Raw genomic sequence first — 23,507 nt, forward strand, 5'->3', positions numbered from 1 at the left:
TTACTTCTCGAACCACATGATTGCTTTTTAGTCCTCTTCACAGATGTTTACATGTGGTGGAAACACAAATGATAGTTAAGCATAATTTGGTCCTGGCATTTAGTTCCTGAGGTTTCTACATTTGGTCTGAAATGGTTTCTAGTTTAACAAAAACTATTTGCATTCTTGCATAGTTCTGTGAAAATGCTTAACATGTGTAAATCAAAAGCCTTTGCTTCAGTGGGCGAGGGTGTGCATTTTCCTTTGATGAAAATAAAAATGGCTGCTTTCCATCCAAGCAGCTCTGTTGGGCATCACTGTCTGAACCTCACCAGACTATTGAGCAGGCTATCAGACAGAGGAGGGTATTTTGGGCTGATCAATAAGCTTTCCAGATGATATATATGCTGGGCAGTTGTCCTGCCCTGCCTAGCCACCTTTCTGAAGACAATTCTCTTCTTATCAGAGTGTAAAACAACATAAATGCATGACTCCTTTCTATGTTCTCATACTACCTAACCCCCCCTCCCCTGTCGCCTTTCCTACTGCTCCCACTGGAGCCCTTTATTTAAAGATACTTGTAAAAAGACAAGGGTAGCATCTGAGCACTAGCTGAGGAATGGTATTTTTACAAAAATCAGTCCCTGATAGTAGCATCCCCTCCAGGGACATAACAAGCATTTTGAAATGTTTCAAACAAACCTTGCAAGCACATCACTAGTGTCGAAAGCAAGAGAAGAGAAGCATTTGAATCCTCCTGAACTGTAAGAGCTTCTGCTGTGTATCAAGTCCCCACTGGCAGAATTAGAGAGGGAAATAATCATCAGACGTGTCAAGTTGACAGAAGTGATTTCTGAACAGTTTGAGGGGTGATTCATAGAGATGTGAGCTGTTGACATAGCTCACAACTGACACAACAATTTAAGAAAAATACCCCTTTATCTCTGTTATCTCTATTCTTATTTCTAATTATGTTATTTTAACGTTTTAAATTAAGTAAATCAAATCCACCGAAGCAAAGCAACCATTCCTTTTCAGTTATCTGCCCCTATATTTAGATTTTTAAAGCCAGACAGAATGAAATGTGATTTTAAGAAATGCTTTTAAGCAGGTAACAAATGGTCGTCATAGAAATCAGCTCCATTTTGTCAGTAGCTTATAATTTACTTCTCCTCTTAGCCTCTCTAAGCATGTGCTGTTGACTGTGCAAGAGAAACATTACTGTTTCAAAGCAGCTACAGTGCTGAGGCTACCTTAGCCTTTAGCATTAAACTTGCAAAGATCATTTTGCCCGTGTTTTTAATTCTCACAGGGCCCTTTGTCGACAACAACCATCAAGACAAAATGCTACCTGCAGCTGCTTAAATGCTAGACCTGAATGACATTGCGTGACCTTTTAGTCTGATAAATTTTGAAGATTAAACGGCCTGCATACTCACTGTGACCTGTCAGATAAATTTAGACATTTTAATTGGTGACACTGTCACTGCCACCATCTTCATATTTTACAACTGTAGTTCAAGGGAACATGTTCACCTCCAGATTTGGTGATATAGTCAAGGGTATATGCAGCATGTGAAATATGTTTAATCAGTCCAATTATTTTCCAAGTATAAGGTCAGTCCAATTACTCTTTTCCAATATAGTTCAGGCTACTGGGATGCTGTGTCCCCGTCTCCCAGCTAGTACTGCAGAACTCTCAAGATCCAATTATGGCTGAGGCTCTTATCAGCCTGTAAAGATCAAACTAAGTCAAAAAGACAGAAAGATTTTGAATTTCCTTGAGGTAAAAAATGGATAGGATTTAACCAGATCGGAACAATTATAGTTGTGTCAGGTGGGATAGAGTAAGTTGTCACTTACAGAAACTTTTTTTTTCCTTTAAATAACTTTTAAATGTGTCTGTTTTACTGTCTTATCCCTCAGACTTGTATTACAGGCAGTAGATGCTTGTGTGAATTCTTTGGCTTATTTAAAAAATGATAACATCCTCTATAAATCATCATCATATCATGTGTTGTCCCTGAGTGGACTCTGGAAAGTGTTGGAAACTTTGCGACTGCCGTAATCAAGTGTCGTCTCACCTCATGTAACAGGAAGGTTCCCTCATCCTTCAAAGCAATCTTGCCGAAAGCATAGATAGAAGAGGAATATTATCCAACCACATCAGAGCAGGATGACTCGCTGTTTCCATTTTAGATGCAGCCAATCTTTGGGATGCCATTTCTACATTTTCTTACATACCTCCACAGAGAAAAAGCTATCAGAGCAAGGGCGGGGATGTTGATGAGGTTGTTAGATGACGAAAAGGGAGTGCTTGCATCCGAGTGTGTTTGTGTGTGTGTCGGCACAAGAGAGAGATGGAAAGAGATGGAAAGACCCTAAAATGTCAGCAAGTGTGTGTGCTCATCATCGAGTTCTTGTCAGGATGTGTGGACGTAACTCTGCAACTTCAAAGATCAACAGCTGTCTGGAAACTTTTGGCAAATGTCTTATCTCAGCCCCTTTCTCTCTCTGTCTTTTTTTTTGTTCTCTCTCTCCCCGTCTTCACACCCCTTTGTAAGCGTCTCAGAAATATATGTTTCAAACATAATGTGTCAAAAAAAAAAGTAGCAAAAAAGGTTTCAGTCTCCTCGTTTAAAAGGAATCAATAGCTCTGTCTCTTTCCTTAACCGCTTCAAAGAGTCAGCGCTGATGCAATAATACATGAAGGTTGGAGGAACCATCTGTGCGTTATTGAGTTATTGTTTGAGAGCCTGTCTGAGAGTTTAAAATAAGAAGTGTGAATAAATTTACGTGGATGTACAGTGCTGCTGTGCCTCGAGGCTTATTGCCTCTCAAGAACTGACTCCACCACCACCATCGGTCCTTTCTTTTTTTTCCTCTTGTGGAATTTTCATTTTATCTCCAGCCCGTCTCGCAGTTTCCACGCTGTCAGCTCCCGTGACGTCCGACACTGCAATATTGACCACAGACCTTAATGAAAAATTGTGGCTTCTTCTGACCTGTTTATCCCCATGGCAGTGGCCCAGAATCCACTATCCCAAATCAATGGCCCCCTCGCAGAGAACGGATCCAAGATGATAAACTCGATCCTAAATACACTCTTCTCTCGCGACAATGTAGAGAAGAAGAGGGGGGAAAATCTAAATCAATAGTTTTTTCATTACTGCTTTGATTCATGAGGCTTTTCTGATTATTTTTCCACCGATCCATGGACAAAGGAAAATGGTATTTTTATTATTATTTTTTTTATTTTTTTTGGTCCGTCCTTCCTCAAACCAAATTACCAGCCAGCCCATGCGAATGGAAATAATAATCAAGGGGCGTCCCGCAATGTTTTGATTCATCTCTTTGCACTCTCTCCACCTCTGGCGCCACAGGTAGGATTGATTGGCCGGATCGATGGCCCCAGAGCTAATTGGACAAAAGTAATAAATATTTAGCCTCTTTTTTGGATGCGGGTGGGGTGGGGGTCAGGTTGTGAGGCACATGAGTACAACAGAGTATTTCCATCATTATTGTTATTCTAGCGAAAGCGGGCAGGCAGATTGCTTGATTAAACCACGGTGGACTGAAGGTCAGAGGAATCCATACCCAGCCAGGTTTTTGTTTGCCAACAGCTCCTAAGGCAGCACTGACTCACTTTTAACTCACAGGTTTCAGTAAAGACAAACAGATGCTGTTAGAGAGAACTCAGATGCAGATTTGTCTGTCTGCCTTGTTCATATACACATTCACAACAGATACTCATGTAAACATAGCGATAACTGGATGTACTACATATATTTGACTAATTATAAAAAAAAGATCACTGTGGAGTTTCCTGAACTTCCATACAGATGGTTTCAGTTTGGTCGAGTGCAGGTGAGGGGAATAATCACAGTCATGGTAACCAACATCGATTGTTGCTCGAAGACCAAACACAAAGGAAGAATTCCCTCTGGACTCGTCCTCTGGGGCTTTATAAACACCTTTTCTCTCTCTCTCTGTCGCTCCATCTCGTCTCCTGTTACTGTGTGTTGCGTTGCAGTATTTGACAGATTTTGTCACAAACGTAGCAGCAGGTGTTTGCTGGGAGAAAAAAGTGACACATGGATGCATCCTGTCAACCTACTCATTAGAGACTCTGCACCTCCTTTGTCTCCTCATTTAGAGGAGAGAAGAGTGCACATGCACATATGTATACGAGTGCACAGAGCAGCTAGTGGCCACTTTAAGCTGGATCAAAGCAGGCAAAGACCTGTGGGGCCAATGTCATATCAGACCCACAGTGACTGATCTGATTATAAAAAGGCAGCATCACTGATCTAACTCACTGAAAAATGCATTTTCATCGGTTTGTTGATGTGTGATGACTTTCTGCCACCAAAATTTCATATGTTGTCTCTCAGATTAAAACCTCTACTCTTTTCTTTACTATTCTGTGCTATATTTTTTTAAATAATACAGGCAAATAGTATAATAGCCTGCATTACAATTATACAGGCTCTTGGCTCCTTTAGCTTTTTGCCTAAGCTTTTTAGAATTAAAGCTGGAATCCATAGCATTACAGCCTAAGCACTGAAATGATGTTAAACAAAACAACAAAGCAGAGCCTTCAGTCAGTAGTGATGTGTCATCATTTGTGTAAACTGCTGTCTGAATGAAAATGACCTTGACCAAACAGGTTACATGCTTTGTTTATTTGCTTATTTACTTACTTTTGACAGTGATATATTTCTATAATGTTGAGGGACTTTTTAGAAATGCATTTTAAAACTAATGTGCAAATTGTTTAAAGTAGACGCAGAGATATTCTGAGTTTTAGTTAATAGTGTGGGTCAAACTCAGAAAACACCAGATCCTTTGCTTCCCATAGTGCAACTCGATTGGGGGGGGGGTCTTCTGTTAGACCGTCCTTGCCTGTTAAATGCCCACATGTGTTCTGGGCTTACAGGTTACAGGCTGAGTAGTAATCCCTCTGACTGGACAATCGACTTTGACATGTAAAAATCAGTGGAATGCACCTTTAAGTTCCATCTGTGTGTGCGGCAGCTAAAATACATCTCTCTCAACTTTTCCTCCTTGTCTCTCAAACTCTTTCTCTACGAGCGTAATCACAGGCATTAACGTGTGCTCAGTTTTAACTACCACCAGCCACCAGCTCTCTTTTTTCCCCCCAACATGGCTCCACTCTCATCTATCACAACATGGCTCCCCTCCCTCTTTTTAGGCGGCCATTTTAGAAATCTTTTCTCCTCTTCCTCCACAACTGTCTCTCGCCCCGCTTCTGCGAGGCTCCGGTGCTGCACTGTTAATAAACACAGTTAGGAAAAAAGAAAAGCACTAACTTTCTTCCTCTCTCTCCACCATCCACAATTCACACTCTCCCATCCGCTCTACTCCCTGCCTCTGTAGCCTGTTGTCTTTCTTCATCCTCTCTTTTTTTCCCCCCTCCTCCAGCACACAACCTCTTTATAGCCCTCCTTGCCATGCTGCGATAATTAGTCAGCGCTAAAATAATACAGCCTCGAGAAAACAACAAGAGCTGAGCAGAGGGCTTAGCTCCGCTGGGAGGAGAGGAGGAGGGAGGGAGGGATGGATGGTGAGAGCCAGAAAGAGGGAGAGGGAGGGAGAGAGAGAGAGAGAGAGGAAGCAAGAGAGGGAGGAGAGTTGTGTGTGTCAGCCGATTTCAAATGGCTACCAGCGGATTGTTAGATAATGAAAGTGTCAGGTAGCTGAGTGAGTGTGAGTGTGTGTGTGCGTGCGCAGGAAGACTACATGTCTCCATTCTTTATCAGCCTGCCTTTTCCCTGTGTATGACTAAGAGTGTGTGCGGCCCGTTGCGGTGGATGTTGTTTGATGGCCTGTTGGCCCTGCAGTCATCACAGCCTCTGCTTTCCATCCTCTCTGATCGGAGGACACCTAGTGAGAGAGTTGTTGGGTAAAAACAGGGATGTGTGTGTGTGTGTGAGAGTATGTGCTTTGGTAGGTTAGCATGGGTACAGTATGAAAAGTGATGCTGCATATGTGAATCTTGTACTGCAATTAGAGCAGTTATTTCATTAATTGTAAAAGAAAACACTTGCATTTGGTGACATATCAGATGTGAGGATTTGCAATCATTCTTTGTTTTATATCAAATTAAATTGAAACTCTTTGGATTTCGGACTGCTGGTTTCAGCAGGCCATTTGCAGAGGTAATCTGAGAAAATGAAATGTTACTTTTTCATTTCTCTGACATTTCGCAGACCCAGCCAGGGCTGCGTATGACCTTAGGCCAAAATGTGGAGTTAATCAAAGCTTGAATTAATCTCATTCATCTGGAAACAAAGAAGCAAAAACACAGCTCCAGTTCACTGATGGCCCGGCAATCAAAACTGAGGTTAGCTGGATTTACTCAGAAAACAAAATGATGTGTATAAAATGAAGATGCACAGTAAGCAAGCGCATCAGTCAAATCCAAATATGATATGGAAATAATAGTATGTGTATGCGTGATTGTGTGCATGCATAACAGCGTGTCTGAATTGCTGTTCTGTTTGTATGTGTCGAGTGCATTTGTGTGCAAGCTTCATAAAATTACATGTACATGATTTAGTACGTAGACACGCAGCCTGTATTTAAACGTGTGTGTATTTACATTGCAGGGAAGACAGGCAGCCCACAGGGTTGAGAGCAGTTCACTGAGGTTTCATTCCTCTATGCTAATCACAGCCAACGCCCGTCATTCCTCATTCACCACCGGGCTTATTGGAGCCGAGCCAAGTCCCAACTCCTCTGTTACAGTTCAAACATGAAATCGCTCAGTGTACGAGTCGGGTAGATTTTTTTTTTTTTTTAGGCAGGAAATCAAAATACTGTTGAGGCAAAGTTCCTTTGACAGGAAGATCTGAGGAATTTCTTTTGTTGACGTTGAGTGGTGGTGGTTATACTGACAGCATAGCCAACACAAAGTTTGTCAGTTCGCCCTAGTTTGAATGCAGTGCAACTGCAGACAACTGGGGGCAACTGAAGCTGCAGTGGCTTGGCAGATTAACATTTCAAAGGACAGTGATGGCCAGCACTGGTGCTACTACTAGTGCTAATGCTAAGCATGACTTTATGAATATGTGGCTTTTCTCTCTTATGTCTGTGTGCTAATTTTTTATGTTTATAGGACAAATTCATATTCATCGTTGGCTCTTTAAATAGCATTTAATTAAAAAAATAAAGTTTTATGTGACATTAAATTATAGCCTGCAGATTATTTTCACAAACAGCCGTTTCTCTGACAACAAAAGAATATGTGACAGAAGAGAATACATAAATACTAGTTATATGAAATGTTGTGACAGACATGAAGAGAAAAAAAAAATTCAACTTTGCTGTACATAATGTCAGCCTGTCGCTGGTGGGACTGAGCACATTATGCATTTTTGTTTGAGAACACGCCAAACGCCTTTCTTTCCGGCTTTCAAAGTGTCGTAACTAAACGATTACCCCGCTTTCTCTCTCTGTTTTGCAGCTGGGACAACTTACATCTTCGGGCGAGGCGGAGCCCTCATCACATATACCTGGCCACCCAATGACCGGCCGAGCACACGGGCAGACCGGCTGGCAGTGGGCTTCAGCACGCAGCTGAAGGAGGCCGTTCTCGTCAGGGTAGAGAGTGCCAAGGGACTGGGAGATTACCTGGAGCTGCACATAGTAAGTTACCACTGTGGGGATATTGAGGGGGGATGAAATGATGGGGGATTGAGAAAGTACTTTAAGCTATATTCAGTCAGATGAATCACATGGGAAAACCCAGAAAAAAAAAAGGGGGGGGGGGGGGGAGACTAGGAAGTACCTGGACACGGAAAGTGAAAAGGCATTAAAAAAGAAAGTGAGGTTCAGGGTGTAGAGAGATACCACGGGAATGGGAAAGGACTTGGGGCCATTTAGACTAGTTACTGGTGAATGAAAAAGAGGAGAGTGAGGGGGAGGGGAATGGAGCAAGGATGGAAAGGATGGAGGGGTAACCTGCACTGTGAATTTACCAGGAGCTAGAGATTGTAAGATATGTGCTGAAGGAAAGAGGAAAGGGAGGGAAGAGAAGAGAAGAGGAACTGAGGCTCACTGATGCAGCCTGAGTGCAGTGAAAGGACAGAGACACAGGTCTGAAGTGGTGCTGGGGTTTTAAGCATGAAGCTGTACACAAGAGGACACTGTGCAGTTTTGTTGACACAGATATTCAAACAGAACTTCTTTTTAGCGCTGTCAGTGCCTTCCTAAATCTCAGGGATTAACTTAGTAAGTACGATGTGATGGGAATAATGGCCATAACTACAAAAATAAGATCAAAGTGGAATAATCCTTTAAGTTCTGACTTGAATTTGAAAGTACTGAGAGATATGAAGACAATGCTGTCCAATTTTGCATATGTAATGACTTACAGTTTTAGGTCGTCTTCAAGTTTGGCTCGTTTATTCAAATTAAGGTGTACTTTATGCTGCTTTGAGTGTTGAGGAACTGTCTTTAAATGGGATGCAGATTTGTTGTTTTGTTTTTTTGTTTTCTTGCTGTGCTGTGGTACTTGCAGGGGTCACTGAGAGGAATCAGAGTGTGCAGAGTCCAGAAAATGACTAATCGCCCAACAGCATCTCTTTTTTTTTTTTTTTTTACTCCCCTGTCAAAGCAGTTATTAGCCTCATCTCTGCTTTTATTGTGTTCATATGTTAGGCTTAAAGGTCATTTAAAACCACCTCTAATGATAACTTTAAATGGCAATTAAGGGACAGCAGGCATTTAAAAATGCATTTGCACAGGCTCTAATTGTCTCATTGACCCCTGTGCCTCCTCTACACAATATTACATTCAAAGCTCATATTCGTTTTAATTGGGGGTTTTCTGTTAATTACCAACCAGGACCACACCTGGTGACTCTGATCCACTCATCATGTTGCCGGAGTCGCACAACTAAACACTGTATGTAGTTGTGAGGTTCACCACTGCAGTGTTATACTGTAGCAGCTGATGGAATAGATGTCACAATGTCCTGTGTTTTCCTGTGTAGTGATAAGACACTGTCGCTCTTATCTACACTTACCTACGCTCAGATATCTGCACAAGTGGGTGTGTGTATGTGTGTGTGTGTGTGTGTGATCACAGCACTCTAGCATCCCAGTGACCCCAATTTGTTTGGGCTGCCCGTGCCTGGAAGCGACAGGAACATAGTTGACCCCGGGTCACTTCTCATCCAGTGGTCCGTAAACTGAGAGGGACAGAGGGAGGGATGATGGGAAAGAGAGAGGGATAGGTGAAAGTTGTGGGAGGTGTGTGTGTGTGGGTGAGTAGGTCAAGGCCAATTTGAATACTCTTAGCATCAGCAATAAATAATGATAATGAATGTAGTGATGAGAGATTACGGTTGTAAATGCAGTGGACGCATCAAATGATGCAGGGGTTGAAGCGCTGATGTAGCAGAGTTCAACTGTAACAACTTTTATATGAACTTTCATATTTCTGTTGCTTTTCAATATTCAAAAGGTTGTTTGGAGAGAGTCACGTATGACTGTGGGGCCATAGAAATAACAACAGAATATCACAGAATAATGATAATTTTAGATTTCTGCAGATACACTGGGAGTCAGTGAAATTTGGTTGTGGTGCTCTTGGCATTGAGAAAGGTAATTTAAAAAAATTCAGCAGTAACAGCTCTTTCCAGAAACACTGTCCTAATTACTCAAGACAATCCACGGACCTGACTGTGAACAGTTTTCACTGGAACTACTTTAAACCAAAAAGAAATAGTCCCAGTTGAAACTGTTGGCCGTGTGTTCTCTGGAATACCTCGTGGAACAAGGTGCTGTTTTTTTTAGAGAGAGACATCACTGTTGGATTTTTAAAAGTAATTTTCAATGTTGTGAGCGCCACAGCAATATTCCATTTGCCTCCACTGTATTAGGGTGTTTGGAGAAATCTCAGAGGCAGATATCTCAAAACCTGGGGAAATGAAACCAAAACTATCAGCACAGCTAGACGCCACTAGAGGTTGGCAAGATAATGACTTTTTTTTTTGGTGTAATTTCAGTGAACTTATCCTTTAACTTAGATTCAACTTCACATGGAGTTTTAGGTGAACCACAGATGTATTGTTTTTTTTTTTTTTTTTAATACTAACCTGAAGGTAGAGCTCCTCACTGTTTATCTGTACCCGTCGCTCACAATCCCTCATCAGTCATTCTTTTGCTTGCTCTTCTCTCAAGTGCATATTCTCTATCTAACTTCTGTGTCTTTCATTTACTCCCTCATTCCCTCTTGTCTGGCCCGTTCATTCTCTCTTTCTTTCCCTCTCACACACACACATCAGTGCCTCCGACACACCAGCCCGGCTCCTCTGCTCCCATTGCAATTACATTTCATTTGCTGCCGTTCCTCCTGAGTCGCTCTCCTAAATGACTCTGTTCAGCCCGTGGTGGGTGTTTGGGTCCTGTTAATTATGCCCGTCTCTCTTTGAGGGGAGAAGTACAGGCAAATTAGACCTGAGAACCCAGGAGCTGTGGCCCTGTATCGTTCCCACCTGATGGGGGCCCTCACGGACCCAATCAAACTACAAAATAGCTATACCTTCAAACAGTGATGGTGGCCTTGAGCTCCAATTCTTGGGGCCTTATTTGTTAGCTTTGGCTCGCGGTTCAAAAATAGCACTCCCCACTTTCATTCCAGGTTAGCCTGTTCCATGGAAAGTGGACATGCACAGGAAAATGTGTTTTCATTTCCAGAAACTCTGCTTTTTGGGAGCAGACATCCGCCCACGACTCGTGAAGGAAATAATTATCTTTAATTGTTAAGTTAATGTCCTTCCTAGGCCTGTGTCATGGAGCCAGTAGCTCACAGAGGCAGATCACTACTGTTTCCTGTCGGTACAGGATATGACACGTCACTGATGGAAGTTTCCGTCTAACTAGAAATAAATGGGCACTGCTGATAATAACATGCCACCAGGATGTGATAGAACATTATTCCTTATCTCTCACAAACCACCCGTCTCTTTATATACCCTTCCTCTCTTACCAGGCCTCCAACCTCTTTCATGCCCCCCCTTCCATTACCTGACAGAAGGCAACACATCACTCACTACATCTTCCTGACATGCTGTCATCAGGCCCCAGGGTAGGAGATGTAAAGTCGAGGTTGTGGGATAAGGTGCTTAAGCTGAATCTGCCTCCTGTGGCTGCTTGTAAAAAGGACATACCAAATCCTCACAAGACCTTGTTTCTTGCACTTCCCTAATTATTTACTGTGGGTGTGTCTGAAAGTGCTGCAAACTTTCTAGTTGACATTTTGAGAGTTCTAGATGAAAAAGCTTTGAAATTCATTATCTGGAAAATGCCATAGGAATGAATCATCGCTGAGCCGACCAAACATGACTGTGCATATTGCTGTTGCAGTGCAGAGTTGCTCCTGTGTCTATAAAGATTCTCTGTCATCCAGGTCGGGGGAGATATCAAGCAGTAGTAAAGTTAAAAAAAAAAAAAAAAAGCTGGATTTGCTGTCTGATCTTGAAGAAAATTTGCTGTTCATCCAGCCGACTTCATCACTTCTACTGACTGGTGGGGAGTTCCTCTGTATTTAATCACCCAGAGAAGTTAAATACCACACAACTCCCCAAGAGTCAGTAGAACTAATTAAGGCTCTTGGATGAATGGTGAAACATTTTCAGGAATACTCAGTAGGTCCAGTCACCTTTTGCTCACTGTGCTCAAATGAACATGTTAGTAGCTCGTAGCTGATGTTGTAACATCTAGGTGTGTGCACTGGTTTGATTTTACCACTGTTTATATGGAAGGTAGCCACTGGTTTTTGTGTCATATATCACACTGGTTTGTCCAGCCATCGTGGACTGTTGCTGCTTATCCACCAGTGGATGCTCTTATTGGTTGCGGTCTGGGTGTTCACAGTATGTCTTTAGGTCCTGTGTTTAGGTCACATGTTGATACCTGAGCAAGTTCCGTTAGCTGAAGGAGGCCACAGGATTGTATTTAGGATATTCAGCAAAGATGTTGCGTTTCCAGGGTTAAGAATAATTCTCCCCTTGTTAAATCAAATCAGTGAGTAGTGGACGCACAAAAGATATTTACTTTTAAAAATATGACAGATTTGTTAGTCACAAACTTGATTCTCCACAACGCTTAAAATACCCTATGGTTTCACCACTCGCATGAATTAAACAGGAACAGACACAATTTTATTACTTCAATGAGCATTTCTCTTCTCTTCGATTTAGTAGACAGAATGTCCCCCAGTCCCCATGTTGTCTTTCACAGGATGTTAGCTCTACAGAAGTGAAAATGGTCCTTTGGGAGGGCAGGACACGAGGGCAAAATCCTCACTGAGACTTTAGACTTTGTATGTGTGTGTGTGAGAGGAAAATGCAGTTGTGTATGGATGCAAATCACTGCCTTAATAAATGGAAATATATCAGCGGGTGAATACCAAATTTTGACATTTAATCACTGCTGATGTTGAATATAAATGCCACAGATTTATTTCACTGAAATGTTTGACCTTGAATACGTTGTTCATGGTTCTGATTACGTGGCTCGTAGCATAGCAGTTAACAGCTCTCCTCTAGAAACCCTAGTGTTAACAGAGACAGGCGATAACCAGCCTCATGATACCGATTATCCAGTATCCAAAAGAGACCTCAGGACAACAGCAAGTGATATGGAAGTTGGCTCATAGCCAAGTTCTACAGACTTTTTTTTTTTTCTTGCCCTGGACAAACTCTGAAATAATGAGCCCAATACAACACACAACATGCTGCCAACAACATTGTTATGTGAGTGTTATTTGAGTAATACAATGTCTTACTGCTCACTTCAAATCTGCGTCTTATCAGTCAACTTCCTGTCTGCATCTTTTTCCTATTTTGTAGCTTTTTACCGGAAGCTGTGTGCACACACACTCCCGTGGGGAGTATCTTCTTCTCTTGTTTCTTTTGTGGTACGCCACTTTGTTTGATACAATGAATGCTGCCTCCACCTGACCGAGTGTAGTAATTAAACACAGAAAAGTAAGAGCTTGAACCCGTTTTGATGGAGGACAATTTTTTGCAAGGGGGTTTGTCAAATTACCCTCTTTTGCACATTGTGGGAACATGTCCCCTGGTCCCTCGTGGCAATTACGCGCATGGCAGGACATCATTTTTGCCCATCGTCATGACATTTCCACCATCGGGGCCTGGGGTGTGAGATTCAGGGAATGAAAGGGACAGACAGATATGGAAGTGGGCTGATAGCTGAATCTCCCATCTGTGGCTGCTGGAAACGGTAGATGTCCTTGCAGGACCTTGGGAGGCAGTCATAAAAAGAAACAGGTTATGATTTCTAGTAAAAAAAAAGTTTATTAAAGCTGAAAGCAGTTATTAGAATTGCTGATCATGGGTGGCTGGTTGACTGCAGCCACAAATGTCCACCATGTTTTGTTTTTTTTTGGTCTGTAACCTTGTCCGGTCACCATTTAGCTCAGCTGACAGTGTTAGGATGCACAGTCCTCCTTTAAAAGTGTGATAAAAATAAAAAAACTGGAGTTGCACGGCAGGGTCTGGTGTGTTTCCACGCTGTCATATCTCAGCGCAAACAAAAGTACAACATTCGTTTCTTTTGTGCTGACTTGATAGTCTCAGTCTGAGTTTGTCCATTTTGTTTTTTTTTTTTCCTGCACACAAACATTGGCAGTTTGAAAACTGGGCATGCAAAAAAGTGTCGCTTTTCATTTTGTCCTGGCTGGAACGCTTTGTCTTTCTCCAGCTTCATGCTCTGCTGTCCCTGCTACCTGGCTCAGGTGACAGCACTGCAGGCAGGCCCCCCACACCCACCCACCCCGTGGTAAACAAAGGCACTGAGGTAAAACTAAGTTTGGAAGACTGTGTCACATTTTCTATCCTTCTTCTAAAAGTGTTTTGTTGACTATAATACTGAGTAAACAGCTTGTCTAGAGGGGCCGCACAAAACTTCAGCTATCTTCCGCTTTATGAGTTGTCAGGCATTAATAGAAATTTCCATGAAGGTTCTTTACTCAGAAGCAGAAGTAATATTCCTTACTTCAGAGTCTTTTATGTAGTTTTCACTCAAAGCAATAAAAAAAACAGAGCAGCAAATTGGGGTTATTTGTTATGCACAGAGAGATGAGTCATTAATGAAGAAAGGAGCAAATATCAGAGCCATTCTTTTCATGAGCTGCTCGTAAACTTTCTAAGTGGCCAGACAGATGATTTAATAAAGCTGTAGTGGTTTAGATGCACCTCAGACTAGGACTTGCACAATCTTTTTTTTTATTTCAAGTATATTTTTTAGAGGTGTCTGTTTGTATTTATTGCTGTTCTCACAAGGCAGCGCTCACATTTGACAGTCATTACATTTACAGCTGGCAAGTTGTCGCACTAACTGCTCTGTGGGAAGTGTCTCATCTGCAGTTATGGGCCGGTGCGCAGCGCACAGCGGGCCTCCCCGAGTATCTCCATCACTGGCTGTCCGGTCCCGGCTCATAGCATTAAATAAGGGCTGCCTCTGATTACACGTTAGGGAGCCATCCCTCACCACAACTGTCTGCTCTGAGCAGGGGCAGAGAGCCGAGGGTGGGGTGGAGTGCGGCGGGGGTGTGGGTAGCAAAAGGGGACACGGCTATATTTTCTTTCTCGCCCTGCAGCATGTGACAAACGCTGATTGAGAAAGGAATAGAGATAGACAGCGCACCCCGGCGTTCGTGTTCCTGCACACAGGCTTTTTGTGGCCAGCATCCTCACAGTCGAGTGTGAAGTGAAGCATCTGACTTCATTAGCTTCACGATGATCTCCTTTCCTCTCGCTGCTCCCTACTGAGAGACACACTCCACTTTTTTTGGGGTGTACCACCACCCCGCCTTTTATCATTTTCATTTTCCGACAGCCACAGGTTATTTGTCAAGGGTTTGAGCCAGCAACTGTTTAATTATGGGTTGAAAAATGTGATCTGACGTGCGACGGCAGCCTGGGATAAGATGAGTGGCGAGGAGAACACGGTGGATGGAGAGCTTTCAGAGTGCAGCGGGGAGCTGAGAGATGCTGGCGTCAGATAAAGGCAGATGGTGATGCGGATAAAACTGTCAGAGAGAGGCAGAGGCTTTTATCCTCTACTCCCCGCCCCCGGTAACACAGACACACACACACACAGAGGGATGGGTGTGCATGCATGCACGCACACACACATATAGCCACACACAGTATACTTTTACTCCCAACTAGCTGTCAGTAGCACACAGAATCACCCACTGTCAGGTTCCCACTTAAGTTTTACACTTGCACATTTGCAAGGACACCTTCACTTTCACTTACAGGACATATATGATTAGCCCTAGTACACACTTTAATACATGCACAGTCACAATTTACAAGGGCAGCCCTACACATTCTCCCCATACATCCAATCTTGTTATTTTCTTTATTTATAACTCCCAAGCCCTCCCCCACCTTTCTTTTCTTAAATGGGTGTCACTACTCCGACCTACTCCTTCATCTTGTCAGGAGGGAAAAAGCCGAGCATGCAGGGAGGGACGGAGGGATGAAGCGTGGAGAACAATTGAGGGAGAAAGGGAGGCATTGCTTTGATGAATGCAGCTGCCTCGCAAAGGGGAGCGTGGGCCACCGCCAGTAATGAGATCGGGCTCTGGTGGGTTTGGCGGGGTCTCTCTCCTCAGCCGTCGGGACGCTGACAGCATATTGATTATTCCCTCCCTTTCGCATCACTAATTAATTGTCCCTGTGGGTGGAGGGGCAGCAGGGCGTGAGCTGGGGGGTGGGGGAGGGGGCAGATTCTACCTTAGAGGTTTCATCATGGGTGGCTAACTTTGGATGGACAAGGGAATTAGGAGGTAGGCCTTCCTATAAATCCCACCTGCTTCACTAGGATTGGGAGACTTTTTTGGGAACTAAATGTTCATTACTAAAATCCATTCATTCGACTGGTGATGCTTGTAGTGGGCAGCACACAACATGAGTTTAATTGCTGCTCCAGACGCCTAAATCAGAGCACGACAGTCTCAGAACTCTTTGAATGACCAGTGCCTCTGCTGGTACCTGTTTGCTCATTTGTCTTGATTTGTAGACTCAAAGCACTTCGCAAATCCAAGAAGTAACTCGCCACCACTGAAGACTACACTGTGTGGCTTTGTTAATTTGTCAGATCTAAATGTAAATGGTCTATCAGGGGGTAATTTATTTATTACACTGAATTATATGCTGTCAGAAAGTCCTGCTTCACTGCTCTGGATTGCTCCACCTCTGCCCCCCCCCCCTACCAGTCATGTCACGGCAGCTGTTTTGCTGTGGACAGCTGATGAAAAGCACCTGATCTGACATCTTTGATTGATGTGCGGTCGGAAGCGCAATGTAATTAAAAACTATAACATAGAGAGAGAGAGAGAGAAAAGGGCAGCTGCTGTCTGTGTAATGCAGTGTTGATTTGCTCTTGAGAAAGATGCACTCAGGAAGTGATGAATGAAATTACATTGTGTTGTTAACGTCCTGGACTAGATGTAGATCAGTTGATCTGCGCTGCACTGTAACTGAAAGGACATCAGTTTGGTTTGCTACACTTTGGCCTAAGTGAGTCCACGAAAAAGGAAGTATTGCATTACACTGAGCTGAATCGGCAGATGCTTTTGTTCAGTGCAGCTTATACATCAAAAGCAATTTGGGGTATAGTGTCTTGCTGAAGGACATTTTGACTTGTGGACAGGAACTGAGGATCTTGAGTCAGGTGTAGTCGGGAGCACTTGCACTTGTCCTATAGTTGAGTAGCTGCCATTTAATTATTTCTCATATTTACACATAATGAAAATGTAAGTCATGACTCCACTTAAAACAAATTGTGGTCAATAAAAGCAGGTTTTAAAGTTTTACAGGCAAATATAGTTTGAATAGTCCATAAAAAAAGAAAACATAATCATTTTGTTAACAAGGTGGTCTCAACTGTCTTTACTGCCTGTAGGTCACTGTAGCTGCAGCTCACACTGGCTATGTATCCTGTGAGAGCAAAGTGGTGGATGGGCTTTCCGGATCAATAAGCTATTAGGGTCCAAGAGAGCAGGCCTGTCTGCATGGTTTCAGTCCTGCCTTTAATAATCACCCGGGAAGGCAAAACGACCCTGTTTCTATTCTTTCTTGTCATTGTCTGCCATCTCATTTCTTCCGCTCGTCTGCCTCTGCGTACTTGTAGCGTATGCACAAATGGTTCATCAGCTTAGGCCAGATGAGTATTGTGAGACCGCATAGCATGATAAATGCTAGATTTAATGTGCGGCATGTCACATTTGTTGTGTGGGTTTTAAATTTGGAGATTAGGATTTAGCTTAATGAGCTTGACATGCAAGGGTTCACACTGCATGAAGCAGGTTGAAACGTATACAGTTTATATAGCCGGTCCCCCTCAGTTAAATGGTGAAGGGTGAAGGAAAGAGGAGGGAAGGGTGGAAGGAAAATCAAGAGCATGTAAGAAGATGGAAAGAGAAAAAAGTAGAGGAAAGCGTACATTTATCTGGTCTACTTTGTCTTTAGTGAGGTGCCCTGAGGAGGGGACCACTGTGAGTTCCTCTCCAAATGTCACCGCTGCACATCCCACAGCCCTCAGCTCCCTCTGGATGCACTTTTATCCAAGCCTCCACTCGCTCGCTGCGATATGCACCGGGCCAGCACAGGCTGGCCAACCCACTTATTTAACACAACTCTTAATTCATCCAAAACAACACAACCCGACATTACTCATTAGAAATCATGCTTTCATTTGCATTCTGATTCATCTACACCTACGATTGCTGCCGCCGCCGCCGCTATTAACGATTCTCTGTGACTAATACTCTCATTTTCTATTTGAACGCACAGGTGTCTGCGCTATTCTGAACGGTCTCATTAAAACTTTTCTCTTCCATGATTAACTCATAATGCTGACACATGCATGAATTTCAGAGCGGATATGTCATCCTTAAACAAACACCAATTTCCTACAGTGCTTGTATGCAAACTCCCAATCATATCAAACACACTCCCCTGGCTCCCGGCTGTTCCCTCTAATTGTCGACTGAGTATCACCTCTTAGCGTTTTATCTAACACTTTTTGGACTTTGGCTGACCCTTATGTCTTTTCTCCTCTTTGATTCATCACCGCATTCATAATTCATGCTTGCCCTTTCCATGAAAGTTCGTCTATCGACTTTCTGTACTGTTTTAATAAAGCTTATGTCTTCTATTGATTGTAAAACCGCCATGAGTCCGTGTCCCCCTTTAATATCTCAATTGACCACCAAATAAGCATCCGGCTTCATTTCTGGCCCACTTTTCCCTGGAAAAAATAATCTATACCTTATTGCCCAAACACTATGAGTGCTGTGTTGCTGTGAGGAAAATCAACAATCAACACAGTCAGAATTTTCAGTATTGAGTCCAAAAAAAAATCTGCTTTGAACTTTTTTCCACCCCTATCTTAAAATTATGGTCAGCTCAAAGCCCAAACACTGTTAGCGAATTTTTTCCTCGCTCTTATCTCAGTGTACTTGTTGACTACCGTGGGGGAGGATGTTTCTACCTTGGACATAGTCAGGCACAAAGGAGAAACTCAAAGCAGAGAGGGAGAGAACGCTAGGTGGACAGAGAAACTGACTTACAGGAAAAGAGAAGAGAAAAAAAAAAGGGAACGTTACAGAGCCAAAGAGAGAAAGACAGCCAGGAGAGGGAAAAGAGATGTTTACATCTGCTCATCCATGCAGAGCACACATCTATGTGTCCAAGCCCTCGGTGATGTACTCAAGGCAGAAATGATGAATGCATCCTTTCTCAGTCGCAACTCTTAACTTTGCAAGTCCATTGACCGTACTGCTGTTGACAGAGCAAGGAAGAAACCACTTCATTATTCAGTGCTTTTGTTGTTCCGAAAATGAACGCCATTAAGAATGAATGTGTGGAGCGGTCAGCATAAAATTGGTCAGAACCACGAGTGAAGCTCTTAAAAAACAACCTGTGTAGAGGAAAGATAAGAAGAACGTGTTTTTTTTTGAAACGGTAATTCCTTTCTTTGGAGTAAAAGAGCTGATGGCATTAATAAATTCCATAGCCTGTGTTCATCCAGCAGTGAGTTAAATTCCACACAACATCCCCTCGAGTAAGAATAAGAGACGATCGGCTGGACCAGGAACGGGGCAGTGACTGCGACATGGTGCTTCTTCATTTACTGAGTTCAGACTTGGTTGCACCTCTGGGTCACTGAGGTTGCTCCGCTGATAAAGTCAGTGCACAACAAGTGCACTGTGTGGGTGTGTTGGGGGCCGATTGGCTTGACGGCTAATTTTTGTTGCACGGAGAAGAAAAAGAGAAGCTTAGCCAAATAATCTAACTGATGGAAGCACTCCCAGAATGTCGGTCATAACGTCGTATAATGTCATATGAGAGAAGCCAATTTGTTTCTGACATTTATAATATTCAAGTCAACATCCAAGTTGTAAAAAACACAGAAACTTTTTCTGAAGCTCAGATATACGTGACCTTTTGCTGATTTGCTTGTTAGTACTGAAAAGGCAAACCAATATGGATGCTGCACATCAGCCAAAGTCAGTCATCCAAGGTAATTAATCCCAAATTTACTGGATGCAGTTCTGTACACAGTATTATTCAGCCCTTACCCAACTAGCTCTGCAGTCATACAGCTGTTCTGAATTGGCTGGTGACATGAAAGCTTGTACAGTAAGTCATAAACATGGGAACCTTTCCCATCTCTACAAGCCGTTCCATGTGACATGAAAGCAGCATTGGACAGACAGACAGTTTGGTAATCATTTTTATCATTTAGTTTTTGTCTAACCTGTGGGTTTGTTTAAAGCAGGTCTGATCATGTGACTACTCATGATGTGTCTGTCTTTGGATTAACTTGGTGATTCTGATGTTGTTTTTGCTTCTCGGAGTAATGGCCAAAACTAAAAAGAACAGTCGCTGTAATCGGGTTTGGCTTTAAGAGCAAAAATGAAAACGTCCTCTTATCGCTTACATTTAGCACATCACCCTCTTCTCTCTTTTCAATTTCTTCTTCTCTACGGGTCGAGGAGTAGTTTCACCAGTAATCCATCCCCGCTGATATGGGTGACTGAGGTCTTAGCTCACTGAGCAGCGAGACAAGTCAACTGTCCTGTCTTCCTCTCTCTTTCCTCAAGAGATGAAATCCTGTTGTCAGACCAGCGATAACCGATGCATGATGGGCCCCCGAGGTTTGTGCAAACCTGTCACAGGGACCATCCGATGGATGTTCATTTCTGTTCGTTGCTGAATCTTTCATACGCTATCACTCGGCCGATAAGGTGCAAATAGGATTCGCTTTCTCCCGCTGCTGTATTGCTTTGGTAAATCTGCTGTAAAGACCATTTTAGGTAGGATTTGAAGGAGCGTTTGAGTTGGAGACAGGTGTGGACAGACAGTCTGAAAACAGAGGATACAAAGGGTACAGAGAGTAGATCACGTTCAGCTGCAAATATTTACAGATGAATGTGGTTCGTTTGCTAACGCAATGGTGAAGGTCCCTCCTCTTAGGCTTTTAACCAATCCAAACCATGTACTGTACATGCTCTCATTTAATTTTTCAAAGTATCACAGTATGAAAACAGCACAGTTATTGTGACAGCATAAAAGCTCTCAAATTTTGCAGCAGTTTAATGCTTTCTACGCTCACGCAGTCCTCCTTTTTTCCCCCTTTTCAACAGCAGTCTGTCTTCCTGTCAGTTTGTGAGACAGCATACTGTATATTCATCGACTGTATCCTCTTTTGTGTCTCTTTTGTGTCAGAATTGGCTGTGAATTTGATCAGAGATGGAAAAGGAGGGGTGGGAATAGTAAAGCTCTCACTCGCTTTAATTTTGGCTGCCGTCGCGCGTCGCACTCTTTCTCCTGGGAGGGGGTCAGTTTGAGGGAAATACACAAGCAGTGAAACTGCAAATGGCTCCAGCAAACAAAACACAGAAAAAGGGCTTTTGTTTCCTTAAGCTCGCATTCACAGGAGCTGTGAGAATGAAGACCTGAAGAGGGAGAAGATCATTTCTTTTGTGACAAGTTTATGTGAAGAAAAAAAAAATCTCAAACAAAACAAAACAAAACAACTGTGTCAGACTGAGAAGTCAAGAATCAAGACAATTCTCAGGCTCTTTGATTTTCTCTGAGCAGAGCTGCCTCGCATACTCCCTCCGTAATATTTAGGGGAAGCAAAACCACAAGGGAGGAACCTCTAATAAGTGATTGAAGGATTGGTGCCATCAAATTATTCCTGCACAATTTAGGAGGAGAAGGAAGTTCATCATTCATTCAGTGGCTGCCGCCAAAGGGAACTGGGTTCATCCGGTTGGGTTTGGGACAACCACATGCAAGAATCAGCAACAGCTTTTAGTCAGTTACATGTAGTTCGTACCCACGTCTTGTCTTGTACGCTTCACTCTTTCTATAATTCATATTGAAACTCCTGAGTACAAATCGCCAGCTTCTCTGCTCGATGGAACGAACTTGATCATAAGTTGCTAGTGAAATAAAAGCAAAGAAAAGCAAAGGCAATCTCCTGCAAGTAAACCTTGAGCTTATGTTTAATCAGGCAAACAGGAGCCACCGAACACGGGCATTTTTGCAGCTTCTGTTCAGCATTTAAAACTGGCGAACGTAAGGGATAGCTAAGGCTAGTGGGTTACGGTTATTCTTGTTTGTTTATTCATTTTCTAACTCTCAGTCTCTCAAATTCTTTTATAATACCTGTGTCTTTCTCTTCCAGTCCCTCTTTGCTGAGTCAGTGCTTGTACTAACACAGAGCCAGGCTTCAGAATGATATGCTGAATAAGTACCCTTATATCCGTAGCTGATGTTGCAAAAGGCTGAGGGAGAGATGGTGAAAGTAAGGCAGGGCGAATTCACCGCTTTGACTATAAAGAGGGTAGGAAACAGTGTTTTTATAAAGTGTCCAAAAAAGGGAAATGTGCTGACATTATTCCAGCATAGGCTACGTGTTTGGGGACGTGACCAGATTAGCAAATGTATCTACAGCAGTGAAGACTCTGACATTTTCCAGCAGATCTGTGAAGTTAAAGAGGACACTTTGCGGTGGCACGGGCTCATTAGGGTGGCCTATGAAGTCACTTACAAGACAAAGAATCCACCAACTCTGACGATTATCCTGTGCATTTTGGACACATGGATCCTTCCCACTCAACTAAGACTGGGGCAGTAGTCGTCAAGCTGTTCATCTCCTGAGCAAAGTGCTGGGCCAACTCGAGGAGAGAAAAAAAAAAAGGCTTGCTAGTTGGATGTCTTCCCAGAGCAATTAGCTGAACCCATATGCCTGTTTGATTAATACACAGATGAAAATTAGCTTCTCCCAGCCACTCTGCTGAGCTTAAGCCCCCCTCCATGGTGACTAGGCTGGATTTCAGTTTCGTTACTCACGTACAGGGCATTTGTAGGATGTAGCATTCAAAAAAGCATGTTTGATTTCTATGATCCACATAACTGCTATTGTGGGGTGATGAATGGACGAGGAGGCAGACCACAGTCATCTGTGATGACGAATGAATGCTTTTTTTTTTTTTTTCCCCCCCGTCTTGCTTACCCCACCTGCTCACCCGCTTCACATTTGCTATGCAATCTTTGCTCAGTCAACCGGGGCGCAATCCATACATATGTGACAGATAGGGCATAGTTATCAAAGCTGGCAGTCCCAATAATTAGAAAAAGGCAGTAGTCGAGGCCAAGGAAACCATTTCCCTGATGGATTAACAGCAATCGCTTACAGCAGCGTCCCGGAGCTGTTTACACTGGCAGTCATAAGGCAGATGTATTGAGCATCAGTAATGCCTTTCTCTGGATCCACTTGATCAGAAGCAGTGGGCTAGCTAATCAGCAGATATAATGGCGTACAGTGGTCTGTTTCCAAAAGCAGCAGATGCATTATCATCAGAGAGAAAATAAGATGCGTAAACAACAAGCACTTCCCGGCCATCCACACTCTGTCTCTCTCTAATTCACACACACACACACACACACGTGTACCCGCACACACACCGCAACCCACCTGGGAAGGATGATCTGAGCACTGACTGTGATGCCAGTTACACAGAGAAGAGGAGGACACCCAGGAGCTATTCTGAGGGCCCCCACCTGCTGTTTTAACAAGGCCCAGAACAGTGAGTCTTCTCTGGGTCAGATGGCCGGGGGTGGTGCCTCTAAGCACTGCTGCCCCCCCACCAGGTTTGCAGCTCTATACGAGGAATCCCGCAGCACTTTCTCTGGCTTTAATGATAGGCCAATAAGCTCGATACTAGCAGGCCTCCGTCGTGCCTATTGGAAAGGACGCATGAGTGCTGACTTCACCAGACACCAGACTTACATCGCTGTTGACAGATGCATCCCAGGGGTCGAAAGGTTCAGAGGGGAAGCAGGAAGGAAAGTTTTCACACTCTGAACATCACGTACACACACAAACATGCATTCAGACACATGCTTCATAAATCTCTCCACGCTGGAAGCTGTCACAGCG

At 43.2% G+C, this 23,507-nt stretch overlaps 1 protein-coding gene across 1 annotated transcript in view; it reads left to right on the top strand.

The window, feature by feature from the left end:
* nrxn2b (neurexin 2b) overlaps positions 1-23,507 on the top strand; it is a 511,829-nt gene that overhangs the window by 406,076 nt on the left and 82,246 nt on the right. Inside the window, exon 17 of the mRNA XM_041030969.1 lies at positions 7,469-7,650. Within this exon, the coding sequence (XP_040886903.1) occupies positions 7,469-7,650 (182 nt within the window). The remainder of the gene's footprint in view (positions 1-7,468; positions 7,651-23,507) is intronic.

The sequence above is a fragment of the Toxotes jaculatrix genome, chromosome 23 (genome assembly GCF_017976425.1).
Source record: "Toxotes jaculatrix isolate fToxJac2 chromosome 23, fToxJac2.pri, whole genome shotgun sequence".
Taxonomy (NCBI): Eukaryota; Metazoa; Chordata; class Actinopteri; family Toxotidae; genus Toxotes; species Toxotes jaculatrix.